Genomic DNA, 15,227 nt, shown 5'->3' on the forward strand with positions numbered 1-15,227 from the left:
AAAAAAAAAACTGTTATCAAAAATAAATATCTAAGTAAATGCATTTGAACCTTACTGCATTCCATCTATGCTGATTTGTACTTGAGCGACCATCCAAAAAATTCTTGTGACGACACATGATTTTCAAAATAGCTTGTATATCCTACAAGTTATAGTCCACCATGTTGTGTTTCATCTTCTTCGGCATCTTCCATTATTTTTTCTTCAGTCTGTACCTTTATAAATTCAGAATGTTATAAAATTTTGAATTTTTTCGATTTATATTCTTGATTACCTTAAATTTCCTTGCCTCTTTGCTGTTATCATTTTCCTGGGGGCTATCTGAGCCATCTGTTGTTTTGATAAATGACGAATAGAATGATGAAAAACTTGAACCATCCATATCATCACTGTTACCATTACTATCAGTGTTGGGCTATAGGAAAGAAGTTGTTAAAATTAGTTGAATACATTTTGTAACCCCAATAAATTTGAAATTTACCTTAAGTGTGTTATCATTGTGCTGATCTGAGACATAATCACCCATAACTGATACAATAGGTGAACCTGCAATTCCTTTCTTTGAGGAATCCGAAGGAGCCTATTTCAAGGGTTAAAAATAACAGTTATATATTTTATGAATCGATTTAGGTTAGGGTTAGGTTGAAGTAGTAGGACATGCACTTAATGCAGTGAAGACCTGTTGTGATTTCCAGAAAGAAAACGTTATGTGAAACATATTGAGATTGGTCTCCCTATTCTCATGTCGTTCAAATTGGGTTTAATTGGTTTGCAAAGTTTTTCTTTTCCCCATGCTCTTCCGACTCATCTATTCTAAGTTTTGCTTCGTCTTATCTTCATTTGGGTCGCTCCATAATATTTAATGTCTTTTGCAGTCCCCTTTATTGCTTGAACCTCTGCCTGAAGCATTGTATTGTGATATGGCAGGCGAAGGGAATTCCATTCCCTGGTTCTTCAATAAAAAGTCCCAGTTCCCTCCTTACTTATATATGCTTTCACATAGATCCCTTATTTTCCGATTCTCAGGGTATAACTGACCCCATTGAAGACAATTTTCAATATAGGTCCATGTTTTCGCAAAGCCACATATAAACGTTCCGTCTCAATATAAATATATTGAAGGATATTGCCAGATTTTCTCCGTTGGCTATTTTTGTATGTTAGCATTTCGTTTTCCTAATGAATAAATACCCTCACATCTTAAGTTGCGTCATGTTTTGACTAGCGCCCATATAAAAGTTTTTAAAACATAAAACTCTCCTGAAAGAAAATTTTTCGATGAAGGTTCCAATTTCTCCATGTATATTTATTTTCGAACCGTAGTAGCTAGAAGTTGGTATTTCAGGTTCTCAGATTATAACAGATCCCTTTGGCGTATATTATAAGGCCTATGTTTGGCAAAGTCACCATATTAAAGTTCCATCACAATAATTTTGAATTTCCGATTTCCTAAAAAATATCCCTCCTCAGTGTTGGGGTCATGTTGACATACCCCCTATATAAAGGCTCAATCCCATTATAGTTATTATTAAGGGTTTTCTGTGAATAAAAACCTGTTGGGAAGAAAATATCCCTTGTAAGCACCTGTTTTGACAAATTTAAAGTATTTTAAAAGCTCTAGCCTAGTTTTCCAGTCGAAGTGATTCTAATTTCGCATTTCAGGGTCTCACAAGATAACAGGACACCTTGCCGATACATTTCAATAAATGCTCATAATTTGAAGTAGCCTAAAAATTAAAAATTCCGACCGATTTTAGATATTTCAAAGGTCCTAGGTCCAACCGAAGTAGCTAGAATTGGGTTCTTAGAGGATAATAAACATCCAGGGAGACATAGGTCTATTTAGACTCATTTGGTTCTTTACTATGAAGATCGTTCTGTTCGAACTTAAATCTATACATACCATATTTGATCCTGGTTCCGCTTTAACCGAAGTTGCCTGTGACGATGGACGTTGCAGCTGTACTGGTGTAATGGAATGAAAAGCTCCCTGTTGCTGTTGTTGTTGCTGCTGTTGTTGAGGCTTAGAATTGTTAGGGGCCACCATTAAATTTTGACTCTACCGGGGAGGAAAAAATAACCGAAAATATAATACTATTCACCTCTTATGCGGTGCAATAACATTTATTTCCACCTTACCGTTCGAAAATCTACAGCCGATCCGACACTTCTTTCCGGCGCCATACTTATATTACTCGTGACATTTGAAAAAGAGACCGGTTGATACATCATTGCAGCTGCAGGATGGGTATAGAATAAAGGCGGGTGTGCGGGATACATAACACCTGTCATATACTGTAGAGGTAATGTTTGATTTGAAGTACTTGGCATATCGGCGGTGTTACGTTTAGCTTGTACGGCTGCTGCAGCGGCAGCAGCGGTAGGACCTGGAGCGGGTATATAATAAATTGTGGGAAACATACTGTGCGGAGGTGTAAAACTATTTTGGGCTATGGGTGATGTGTGTGTGGTATGGGTGGAAAGGCCCACCGAAAAAGGGGGCCATAAATTAACACTGCGTGTATAATTGAGGCCAGTGGTATAGGGTATTCTCAAGGCAGAACTATCCAAGGTGGTTTGGCGATTATTAAATACTTTATTGTTATTGTTGGGATTACAGGAAGGTTGGTTGACATTGTGATGTTCCACGAAATCTCGTTGCATATCCACGAGATTGGTGTGTTGTTGTTTGGGGCGATTTGCTTCACCCTCCCACGAGTGGCAACCCACACGTTTTATACCATGTCCCGGTCCACTATACTCCATAGTTTTATCTGAGGATTTTTTATTCTTTTCACCACATCCTCGTCCGCGGGATTCTCGATGTTTCTTAAGCATAAACTTTTCCATTTCATCATTATGTTTCTTGAGTAAAGATTCGGTGAGTGTGACCAAAGGAGCACTACCCGAAGAGGTACCTGTCCCGGTATTACTGGTATTCGTAACACTACCCATATTCAAATTACTACCCGATGTACAATTCCTCGACGAGCCACTGCCTCCACTATCCTCAAAACATTGCATTGGACTTAAATTACTGCCCGTATCAGCCGGTGTACTATACGATTGTTCCATTTTAATGGGATCCGTTTCTACGGGTGCTGTAACAGGCTTGCTGTTAAAAAAACGTTGCAAATTTTCATTATAATTCAATTGATTGTAGGATGGTGGTGTCTCAATGGAACTTTTACTGTCATAGTAGTCGTGATGTGGTGAAATTTCACCCAACATTACGGAGTCTCTTTCCGAGACGGTTAGCTCATTTTCATTTGGCAGCTCCAATTTGAGATCTTGACGTGCCACCTCATTCATTAGAGGTTCCATAAAAGATGCCAAAGCCTGACAGCGACGTGAAACTTCTTGTTTCACCGTATCACTGGGACGGGATATTGTTTCGGACAATAGCTTGAGAATGTCCTCCTTAATGCGGGTTATACGTTGCATTGCCTCTTCTGAGAGTTTGGGTTTGTTCGATGGTGGTGGATCGAACACGTTTAGATTTTTAGGACCTGCAAAAAGGAAATCACATCATTTTGAAATTAAAAACGAAGTATATTGAACAAAGTTTTCAAATGTACCTTGAAATACCCGATGATGACCAATAACAAATTCCAGTTTCCTGGACCATGGATTAACAAAACTAGTCCATTCTGTATCCAAGAGTACATAACAGCCATTCTGCACGAGGAATCTATAGGGCTTGCTGCAAAATGAAGCTCCCGCCGTTTGTCCCTTTTTCATAACCGTTTCATAGATTTCCTTCAAAACAATGAGATCTTCATGATGATAAAAATCCAAAATGGAACGACCGATAAGATCTTGTGGTAAGTAACCCAAGGCCGATACAGCTCCACTATCCACCGTGGAAATAATACCAGTCTTTGTGTGGCGTATTGCAAATTTGGGAGTTTTGCGGGACAATAATTCATCGCATACTGGAAAAAAGTGAAGAAAAATTAAAGGAACTAGGTAAAAAAGGGCAGTTGTTCCACCATAAATTTTTTGTCTAAGACCCTATTATTTATCAAAGTAACTTTCTAAATTGATGGAGCTCAAAATATTAAATATAGATTTGTGAAATTTTGAACCTACATTGCTAACTTCCCTATTATGGAAAACGATTTCGAATGGCACCTATGCTCCATTTTCGGTACCTTGAACAGATCTTAAGCACATTAAAAAATGCCTGTAACTAGACATTTTGAAGAAATAAAGTCAATATAGACCCAAGTTTTGAAATTCCGTTCAACCTACGTAGCTTAAATTCGTCATTTAACGTTTTCAGGTGGTAAAATATCCCTTACAGAAAATGTGCAACATGGTCCTATGTTTTGACACAGCAGATATATTGCAAATAATCCTAGGAAGTTTGGCATTGAAATGAGATATATAAATCCACGATTTAGAATAGCTCCTATTCTATAGTATCGCCCTATTTGGGATATTTAAGTTCTTAGGGGATAAAATACCTTCACACAAAATATTTTAATATAGGTCCATATTTTGATATAGCCTCCGTTTGAGGGTTCCGCTCAAGTTTTAACGGTTCTAGACGCATTTTTCGATCAAAATGTATCTCTAATTTGTCAATTAGGGTTCTAAGAGAGTAAATTGTCTTCCTGAAATAACAATTTCAATTTAGGTTCATGTTTTGATCCGTATTCCATACAAAAGCCACATCCCATTTATGTATTTTTAAAGGTTCGCGACTTATTTTCAAACTTATGTGAGTGTGATTAGTCATTTGAGATTCTCGGAGGCTAAACTACAATCTCGCAGCAAGTTTTCGGTACTGGTCCATGTTTGGGTTCCGTCCACATTTTGATATAGCCTCCATTTGAGGGTTCTGCCCAATGGTAGGTGTTTTAATGATTCTAAGCGCATTTTTCGATGGAAGTGTAATCGAATTTGTCATATAAGGTTCTAAGAGGGTAAAATGTCTTCTTTAAATAATAATTTCAATGTAGGTTCATGTTTTAATCCGCCTTCCATACAAAAGCCACATCCCATTTAGGTGCTTTAAAGGTTCTCGACACATTTTCAAACTTATCTGAGTGTGATTAGTCATTTAAGATTCTCGGAGGCTAAACTACATACCGAAGAAGTTTTCGGTACTGGTCCATGTTTGGGTTTCGCCTAATTTAATGTGTTTAAAGGCCCTAAGCGCATTTTCCAATCAAAGTGGCATATTTGGAGGATATATGTCATTCGCGCAGGAAATGCTCATAATAGGTCCATGTTTTAACATAGCCCTCATATAAAGGTCACGCCTATTTTTGACGGTTCTCTATACATTTTCAAACCTATGTAACTGTAATTTGCTATTTTGCCGTTCTCGAAGGGTTAAAAAGGTAGATCCATGTTTTGATATATCCTCCATATGAAGGTCCCGACCATTATAGGTATTTTGAATGTCTTTGCCTTGTTTTCCACCACTGTTCTGTAATCTGAGGGTTTTTGGAGGGAAAAATACGTTGTTGAAATATATGTTATGTTCTGGTCTATGTTGGGGTTCTAAAATAGGTTAATATTTGAGTCCCACACAATTTTTCTTATCGAATTTTGCTTTTTGTTTCTCGGGGGTTAAAATATATTTCCGCAGAAAATTTTCTATATATAGGCTCATAAAAAAATAAATTGCCATTTTGGGTTCCGTTTAAATATAGGCCTTTTAAAAACTCCTGTTATGTTTAACATATCTGGCTGCAATTCAGCACATCGTGCTCCCTCAGGGTAAAAGTCCCCATCTCAGATATTTTAAATGTAGATCCATGTTTTGGCATTTTCCCCATACAAGAGTTCCGCACTATTTAAGGTATTTTCGTAATGCGTTTATTAATTCTTCAACCTAATAGGCATTACGGGTCCTTGTTTTCTGTGGCTATAAGACCACAACCAAAAAAAATCAATATATCGGTTTGTCATTCTTTAATGGTCCTGACCAAATTTTGCAACTTAAACGCTATTTCGAATTGGTTGTAATTTAGCACTCCGGTTTCTCAGAGGATAAAAAATCGACAAAATGTGAATTTTTCGGGTGGAGGTGTTTGAAAAGAAGAAATAAGACTTCGTTACATACCCTTATATGCACTTTTTATGGGCGTTGCACATATTACCAACAGCATATTTGTACCACTCGGCAACGAGTTATCCGACCTCGCCTCTTCGGGTGCTTCACGAAATGTTAAACCCAAGCGGAAAGGTTCATAATTCACTGAACGTCCAATAACACCATAACCACCAGATTTTAGACCACGATAACGTCTCAGCATTACACAGCATGAACTGCGGGCATCTTTCGGTATACTACTTCGTGACTCGGCAATGGGGATGCCCGTCGTTATTTGACTTGCAAATGTGGCACGATCTTTGGGATGTACAAAATCGATAAATGACCTGCCCAACCACATATCTCTGGGGAAACCCAGAACATCTGTAATACTGGGTGTGGTATACAGGACAATGCCATCGTGCATTGATATGACACAACAGAAACTATCCTAAAACCAAACCAAAAAATATAAAATTAAAGGGATTTCCATTAAGAATGTTTTCCTTTCGATTTACCTCTTTAAGTTTTTCAGTTTTACCCGATGTCTCCAATTTACCCGGTGCAGATTCACATGTCTTTTCCGATTTGACACCTTGATTGGTGGTGGCCGATAATGGTGATGGTATGGGAGACTGCAGTGACTTTTCCAATTTGGTTTCATTACTTTCCTTTTCCAAATTTTCTTTATTGTCCTTTTGGCGATTGCCCTGACCTATTTACAAGAATTCGGAAATTAATTTTTTAAAATTTTATTTTTGTTTTCCCCGCCAGCCTTACTCATTGTAATATCATTGAGTTCATTTTCTTCATCCGCTTTTGTTTCGGTTGTTTTGGCCGCATCTTCCTGTGAATCCAAGGTATTTGCCACCGTTGCCGAACACTTTTGTTTCTTCTTCTTCCGGCCCTTGTCCTTACCCCTTTTGTTAATGTGAATTTCACTTTGTGTACAATATTGAAGAAGAATACGATTAGTTTCAAAAATAATATTGAATTGGAAATCTAGGTTTTAACCTGCTGGTTTGTGTTGAGGGTTTGCCGCCATAACCACTGCTGCCGGATGAATGGCTGCCACTTAGGCGAGATTTTGAACTGCCGCTGTAAGGAAAGGGAAATAAAGTACATAAGTTAGGTGTAAGGATTAAACAAATTAAAGACTGAAGACTTTTCAGGATAGGTCAATATTTGGAATCGGTTAAATTTATGTATAGGAAAGGTTCTAGACACGTTTTCCAATCGAAGTGACCGTAATATAGCCATCCGGGTTATTTTTAATATAAAAGGCGTTCTTGCAGAAACATTTCTATGTAGGTCCATAATGTTTTATTTTGAGGTACTACGCAATTTCAAGTATTTGCAGAATATTTTCAAAATAGTTCCATTTTGAGTTCCATACAATTTTTTTGTATTTTAAAGGCCTTTAGGCCCATTTTCCAAGCAAAGTGGTAATTATTTGGAATCCGAAGTGCCTCTGATTATAAAAGGCCTCATCGCAGATATTTCTCAGTATAGGAGCATGTTTGCAAATGGCCACCATATAACGGTTCCGAACCATTTTATTATACCCTACAAAACTATGTTGTCAGGGTATTATAGCTTTGTGCAGCCCCAAAAGTTTGTAACGCCGCGAAATATTGGTCCTAGACCCACCTTTAAGTATACCGATCGTCATATCTCGACTAGCTGAGTCGATCTAGACATGTGTGTCCGTCCGTCCCTCTGTCCTTTATAATTTGTAAACACGATACAGGCCACAGTTATGGACCAATCTTCATGAAATTTTACATGTATGATGGGTTCTGGCCAATGGAGACCCCTATTATTGTATAAGTTTGACCAAAAACTTTTTTTTCGGTTTTTCTGGTCGCTCCAGAGGCTGTAATTATGGCCTAAACACCGCGAATTTTTGCATGGAAAAAGGTATTGGGCCAAAATTTGTATTCTATAGCGTATATATTTACCCCTGAAGAACAAAGACCCAAGGAATTGATACCATATCCAAGAGGAGTGGTTGACCTTTAAATTTATACCAATTATATATTTACAGGTGCTAATGTATTTATATATTATATAGCAACCCATTAGAGGGCGGAAATATAGCTCTAAACGCTTTGAAATTTTCCATGAGATTTCAGTTATGGTCAATGACAACGCCTATAATTTTCGGCGATGATCAAATAATGAAGTGGACCGAAAACTTAATTTGTTGTGTATTTTTGAGTCGAAGTATAGGCCACAATTGAAAGTCAAACATCACAACAGAACACACGGTGAAGGGAACTGGACAAGTAATTAGAAGGACTGTACAGAATATTAGTAATACTGGGAAAATATTTCAGTATAAGGAAGAGGAAGGAAGGAAGGAAGAGTGCTGTTGACCTCTAATCGGCAACAGGGTGTAGATATCACGAAATAATGCCCAGGCTTGGAATAAACATCCACACAAAGATACAGTTCCGTGGTAGTTGTGTAGGGTATCGTATGGTCGGCCCGTCCGACTATACTCTGCTCCGCTCACTGGTTTATTTTACTACCTTATTCTAAGACCTAATCGTAATTTCAGGTTCCCAAGGTATCTCTTCTTATCCACTAACCCAAGTGTCTGCAATTTATCTGTTCAAGTTCAGCGAAGAAATTTTGGAACTATCGCAGAAACGTTGAATATAGGTGAATTTTTTTAAATAGCCCCCAAGACAATGTTCTTGCCTTATTCTTCAACCTAATCGCCATTTCTTAAGTATGAGTCCATTATGGGTTCCCATCCAATTTTAGGATTCTTGATGTTCTTCATCACTTATTTCATCCGAAGTGTCAGTAGTTTAACAGAGCAGGTTCACGGAAGTCAGAGAAAAAATTTCGATATAAGTTCATATTTTGTGGTTCCGCACCATTTACATTTTTTAAAGACATTTTCCTCATTCCGCCACCTAATCGTCATTTCGGGCCTTAATGCCTTAAGATCCTTGTCAAGGTAGAACATGTCGAATCCTACGTTTGTTGAGTGTTCATATAACAAAGTAAAAATATTATTTTGTTAGATAAATATGATAGACAAATGAAAAAATACACGAAACTAAATTTATTATACCATACGTATACCCATCAATTTCTTCAAACAACAATTTTGTATTTTTAGAAAATATTTGGATTTTTTTCTAGGAATAACAAAATTATATTTGTTGTCTGTAATATGTCGTTTATGCAACAATTCCATCAAAAATATATTTTTGTTTATAAAACAATGTGTCTCCTTTAGGACATGTTATAGAATATCGAATTTCATTTGCATCCCCCGTATGATATTTTCCAATATGACCATTGGAAATTTAGTTTGAATTTGGTATTTATAAATAAACACGTTTTCAAGTTGTATATTTTAATGGGTGTTTTATTATATAAGTTAAATGTGTTTGCTCACTTCTTGAGAAGTAGAATAGCATATTTTCTTACGTATAAGACAGTTCATTTACAAATTGTTAAAAGCAATCATGGACCAGACTTCTAATATGTCAATGAATTTAATTTTAAATAATATTTGGGAGCGGTTCAATTTATGTGTATATTAAGGGTTTTCTTTTTGCTAATCCATAACATTTCGTATATAAAACTCATTATTACTTCCAAACCAGTCGAGTTTTAGAATCTGTGTTAGCCCCATATAACGTTACCACCCTAATATAGGTTTTTTGGGGATTCTATGACGATTTAAGCATGCCCGTCTGTATACTGTAATCGCTGTAGCTTCTAAACGAATTGAGATAAATCACCAAAATTTTGCATGGATTTGTCATTTGTCGATCCACGTTTAGGCATAGCCCCCATATAAGGGTACACCCCAATTTTCTATATTTTGGGGTTCTTGAGCGCGCTTTTCAGCCGAATTCGCTGAATTTCTCGAATTCAGTCGTATTTGGTAACAAATCTTTCTCCTAAAAAATATTTATATTCGCTCCCTTATGACCCGTTTTTACACCCTTCACCACACTGTGGTACAGGGTATTGTGTGTGCATATGCTTGTAACTGGCAAAAGGAAACGAGATAGACACATGGTTCCTTTTTAGAATATGCATAGAATCACTTTCTAAATCGGTTTATGCATGTCCGTCCACCCGTCCGTCCGTCTGTCCACGTTAAATTGTGTCTGTCCACGTTAAATTGTAAATATATTTAGATATAGCAGATATAGTTCCCATATATATCTTCGTCCGATTTAATGTAAATGATTCACAAAGTTCCTACTTATCTTTCGATTTGCTCGAAATTTGGCACAGCGTAATAAATTATGTCTAGAATGATGTGTGGAAAGTTTCGTGAATATCGGTTTAGATTTAGGTATAACTCCCATATCTTCGTCCGATTTAAGGTAAATGGTGCAACAAAGTCCGTATATATCTTTCGGTTTGCACGAAATTTGGCACAGCGTAATAAATTATGTCTAGAATGATGTGTGTTAAGTTTCGTGAAAATCGGTTCAGACTTAGATATAGCTCCCATATATATTTTGGTCCGATTTAAGGTACATGGTGTACCAAAGTCCCTATATATATCTTTCGATTTGCACGAAATTTGGCATACCGTTGAATTAGGTCTAGAATGGTGTGTGTTAAGTTTCCTGAAAATCGGTTCAGATTTAGAATAGCTCACATATATATCTTGGTCTGATTTAATGTAAATGGTGTACCAAAGTCCCTATATATCTTTCGATTTGCACGAAATGTTGCATAGGGTACTGAATTAAGTCTAGAATGATGTGTGCAAAGTTTCCCGAAAATCGGTTCAGATTTAGATATAGCTCCCATATATATTTTGGTCCGATTTAAGGTAAATTGTGTACCAAAGTCCTTTCGATTTGGACGAAATTTTGCACAGCATAATAAATTAGGTGTATAATGATGTGTGTTAAGTTTCGTAGAAATCAGTTCAGATTTATGTATAGCTCCCATATATATGTTTGTCCGATTTAATGTAAGTTGTGTTCCAAAGACCTAAAGTTAGGTCGATTGACACAAAATTGTGCAGAACATACTGCAGTTAATATAACCTACCATGTGGAAAGTTTGGATATTATATATTTTTTCTCCAGATTTTAAGTAAATGATGCACCAAGAACTCAAATGTGGCCGATATTCACAAATCATACTGAAATTTGTATAATTTCGTATTAGTACGCAAACGACTATAAATCTGCCCGAATAGGTTGCAGAAAGGCATGTGCATGGATGTTGGTCGGTTGACTTTAAGTTTGTACAGTGTTACCACGAAGCAACATTGACATGAAGTAGTTAGAATACATATCGACGACTCCGAACCATAGTATGCTAAGTCTGAAAAGTGAGTTTTTCTGTAGAAGCTTTTAAAGTATGAAAGTTTCTTTTATCGTACGTGCCATGCTAAGCACATTTTTGCTTATAACTTTGGTTTGGATTGACCGATGATTACCAAAATTTCAGTGAATTTAAATAAGGGACCGTAGTATCTAAAATCGTAAAGAACTTTAAAACATGCTAAGTCGACTTAGCATACTATGGTTCGGAGGCGTCGATATGTAGAATATACCCAATGTGGTGAAGGGTATCATACAGTCGGCCCAGCCCGACTTTACTACTTTCCTTTCTGGTTTATATTTAAGAAGTTAATTTATTTGTTCCGCGTTTTTGGGTTCTCTCCATATAGCCAAAATCCACCATAGTTTGGGGGATATTATCTACTCAAAATGTTCAGAGTATACCCCAAAAAATATGATTATAACATCGAGATAAACAACTAGAACCTCATGTTCGAGAATGCACTATACCGGCCCTCATGTAGGTTTAGCTTCATATAATGATACCTACCAATTTAATATTTAAAGATATATATAGTCATACAAAACGAGGTTAGATTAGAATTTGAGCTATATCGGTCCTCAATTAGGGATAGCCCCTCATATGGTAACTCCAAATGTTCGGTAATTCTTAGACGATATTGATCACCCTTATGTATAGAACCACACATGACTTTGGCATGTAAATTGCAGTACTTTGATGATTTTATACACATGTTGCAACCTACCATGCTTCATCAATATCGGGTCACGATTTGGAGTTTTGAGATTTTAAAAATCTCCATAAAAAATTGCTGACATATGTATTTCGTGTGCATTATGGCTTACAACAATCGTATGATAGAATTGTCGGTATAGAACACATCCTTAAATCAGAAGATTCGACAGTATAATTTCAAAGGCCCGGCCGAACTTAACTCTTTTTTCACCTGTTTGTATTCTCATTGGGTGTGAAATGTAAGTACCAAAACCTACCAATATACTTGGGGATTTTCATCACGTTTTTTTGACTAACTCGTCTATATTTCAATTATAATTAAGCTGTACCATAGTTTAATACCACAACGATTCATGCTATTTTGATAATAAATACTGCAAAAAAAATAATATTTATTTTTTTTAATTTCACAGTTGTAATCAATGATCAGTGACAAAACGTGTCCAAAAATAATTTGATAAATTAATTTTTTAAAATTTTTACCGCCACCCTTATATGAGATATTTATTTATTTCTCTGGCCCATAGTGCATACATAATTATTACACTACCACACCTTTGGCATGTATGCCAAAGCGTTTATGGCCCTACCAAATATTAAAAAATGTCCTGTTATTAAGTTTTCCGGGTGCTTTCGCACGGCATTTTCTCATCGAAGTGGCGGCAAATTATCATTCCAGATTCCTGACGAATAAAAACTTCTTCTTAAAAAATATTCAATATATGACCCTACAATGGTTTCTAGTCTAGTTTTTCTGCTTTCCGGATAATTGTTAGAGGATCATGTTTTGACATAGCCCCACCACATTTACGACATTTTGCAGGTCTTTGGACTAATTTCTGGCATTCTGGATTCCTGGAGAATATGGAATGGAGAATTGAAATGTTGACACTGATTTTTGCCTAGACTATTATGAGCAGAACACGTTCAAATGGTATAACCGGGCCGAGAAGGTAACCGAAAAAAACTCTTCAAAGTTCTGTCAAATGGGAAGGTTTTGATCCCTTATTTCAATAGGGGATACTACCTGAAACGCGAAGAACTAAGAAACGCACAGAGGTTAAATAAAAATTTATTGTTTTGTTCCAGCATGTTTTCTACCAAGTACGTTTTTATACCCTCCACCAGAGTATATTAAATTTTCCATTCCCGCGCAACACATCGAAATATTCTCGGGAGGCCGTTGGTTAAGCGGCTCATCAGGCATATTGGTCAATGTGGCTTACAAATGTCGTTACTTGATATGTTGTATTTATGTCGAATATTGTTGCGAAATTGCATCTACGAATTATATTCAACCGTGTCAAGGTTCTGACATTTGGCATCACACCAGAACATTTCTTTTCAGAGAAAAATGTTTCTTGTAGCGATTGATTGTTTTTCCATACAGACTACAATATTTTTCTTTGCTACGTTTGGTCCTCACTGGGTGTCAAATTTTCCAAACAAAAATTATCAATGTCAGTTTACGGTTTGATATAACTACCACAGAAAGGTATCATTTTCGGTATTTTTAAGACTTAAGGCGCATTTTCGAACCGATAGAACTGTAATTGGGTTCTGGAAGGCTGACTTATATACACATTTGTGCGGTATATATATCGGACCAATTTCTGATATAACCCCACCTAAAGTTCAGCTTTTATCGGTATTAATATAATTTTAACCGAATTTTCTCATAATTTGACATATCGAATGAATGAATAAAAAATAAATTAAAAATGTCAAATTTCGGTTATCCAACTAGAGTGTTTGTAATTTGAAACACTTTTTTTTGGGAGCATGAACAACCTACTATCACATAACACCATACTATAGTCCCCATATAAATGTCCCGATCGACTTAAGAAACGACGTGTTTACCTTTTAACAGATGTCATTGGTTAATATTCGGTCACTTCGCCCAAAAATAGCTTAGTATCCACTGCAATTGAAGATTACAGTGACACATTTTTTATGGGTCAAGTCAATAGACGGGTATTTTCATCTTGGTTACTATTTCTTTCAATCAATGGCCACACACAATTAAGAAAACATACCTTCTTTGGGATTGACTGTTACTGCAACTGTTTGAATATGCCGAATCTGACACCTTAGTGTTGTGTGTTGATTCTGTAGATTCGCCTTCCATTTTTGTTATTTTTTGTAGTTTATTGTGCACTTTTATTGTTTTTAATTGCAAAAATTGGTGTAATTGGCCTCTTCACTATGTTTTATTTTTATTTATAAAATTCCATAAAAATATATACTTATTGGCTATATTTCATTATTTTTTATATTTCACTTGATTTTATTTTTTTCCTTTAAAATATTTCAAAATAATTATTCAAAACACTAAATAACTTATTTGTTGTTTAATTAATTTATTTTATTGTTGTTGTATTTTCTGTTATTGTGTATTAATGGGTAGAATATTTATTGTTACAAATTATTATTTTATTTTGTTGTTATTGTTGTTTTTTATTCCCACAATGTATCCGCTGTGCATTATTAGTCGACACTGAACGCTGCTTTGTAAAACAATTTGACTATATCTGACGTGCATCCCTTATGGGATCACGTGTCAGTGGCAGTGTTCGAAGTAGCACATGTTCTTCAGGGATGTTTGCGTCGTCTACATGATTACGTACGGGTGTCAGTACCACCCACCCACTCACTCACCCATTCATCCATCTATCCAAGCATATCGTCCATCTATCCATTCCATAATACAAAACACACAGAAAATACCATTGCCATCGTCACCATTTAACCATCTTTTGTCGCCACGCACGACAATGGCCAATGTGCCATGAAATACAGCAGTTGTAAGGCAAGCAACAGATACACCATGTCGTACATGTGGTCTTATGGAATTCCTCCTTCTCAAAAGGAAAAAAAAAAAAAAAAAAAAAACAAATAAGGATGAACACCGTTTTCGAATTGATTTTGTTTGTGGGGTTTTCCAGAAAATTCGAAACGTTTTAGTGTTTCGTTATTCATATCCGTTATTTGTTTGTTTGCGTGTGTGTCTGTGTTTGCGAATATTTGTAGTGCGATTTTCATGAATCATTTATGACCACATTTCGAATACTCTTTACCCATATTTAAATGAGTTATGTTTATTATTATTGTCGTTGATGCATGGAGAGACATT

At 36.2% G+C, this 15,227-nt stretch overlaps 1 protein-coding gene across 1 annotated transcript; it reads right to left on the reverse strand.

Moving 5' to 3' along the window:
* Positions 1 to 149: 149 nt before the first annotated feature.
* Positions 150 to 14,259, reverse strand: LOC133321303 (period circadian protein). The gene is made up of 11 exons (XM_061530396.1): positions 14,131 to 14,259; positions 7,064 to 7,147; positions 6,830 to 6,990; positions 6,568 to 6,764; positions 6,080 to 6,500; positions 3,579 to 3,935; positions 2,140 to 3,509; positions 1,904 to 2,059; positions 482 to 580; positions 275 to 415; positions 150 to 215 (listed from the first exon to the last, which is right to left on the reverse strand). The coding sequence occupies exons 1-11, from the start codon at positions 14,220 to 14,222 to the stop codon at positions 150 to 152; spliced, it is 3,144 nt and encodes a 1,047-aa protein (XP_061386380.1). The 5' UTR covers positions 14,223 to 14,259.
* Between the last annotated feature and the right edge of the window lie 968 nt (positions 14,260 to 15,227).

Source organism: Musca vetustissima, unplaced genomic scaffold (genome assembly GCF_032173495.1).
Source record: "Musca vetustissima isolate MV318-11 ecotype Yass unplaced genomic scaffold, APGP_CSIRO_Mvet_v1 utg91577, whole genome shotgun sequence".
Lineage (NCBI taxonomy): Eukaryota > Metazoa > Arthropoda > Insecta > Diptera > Muscidae > Musca > Musca vetustissima.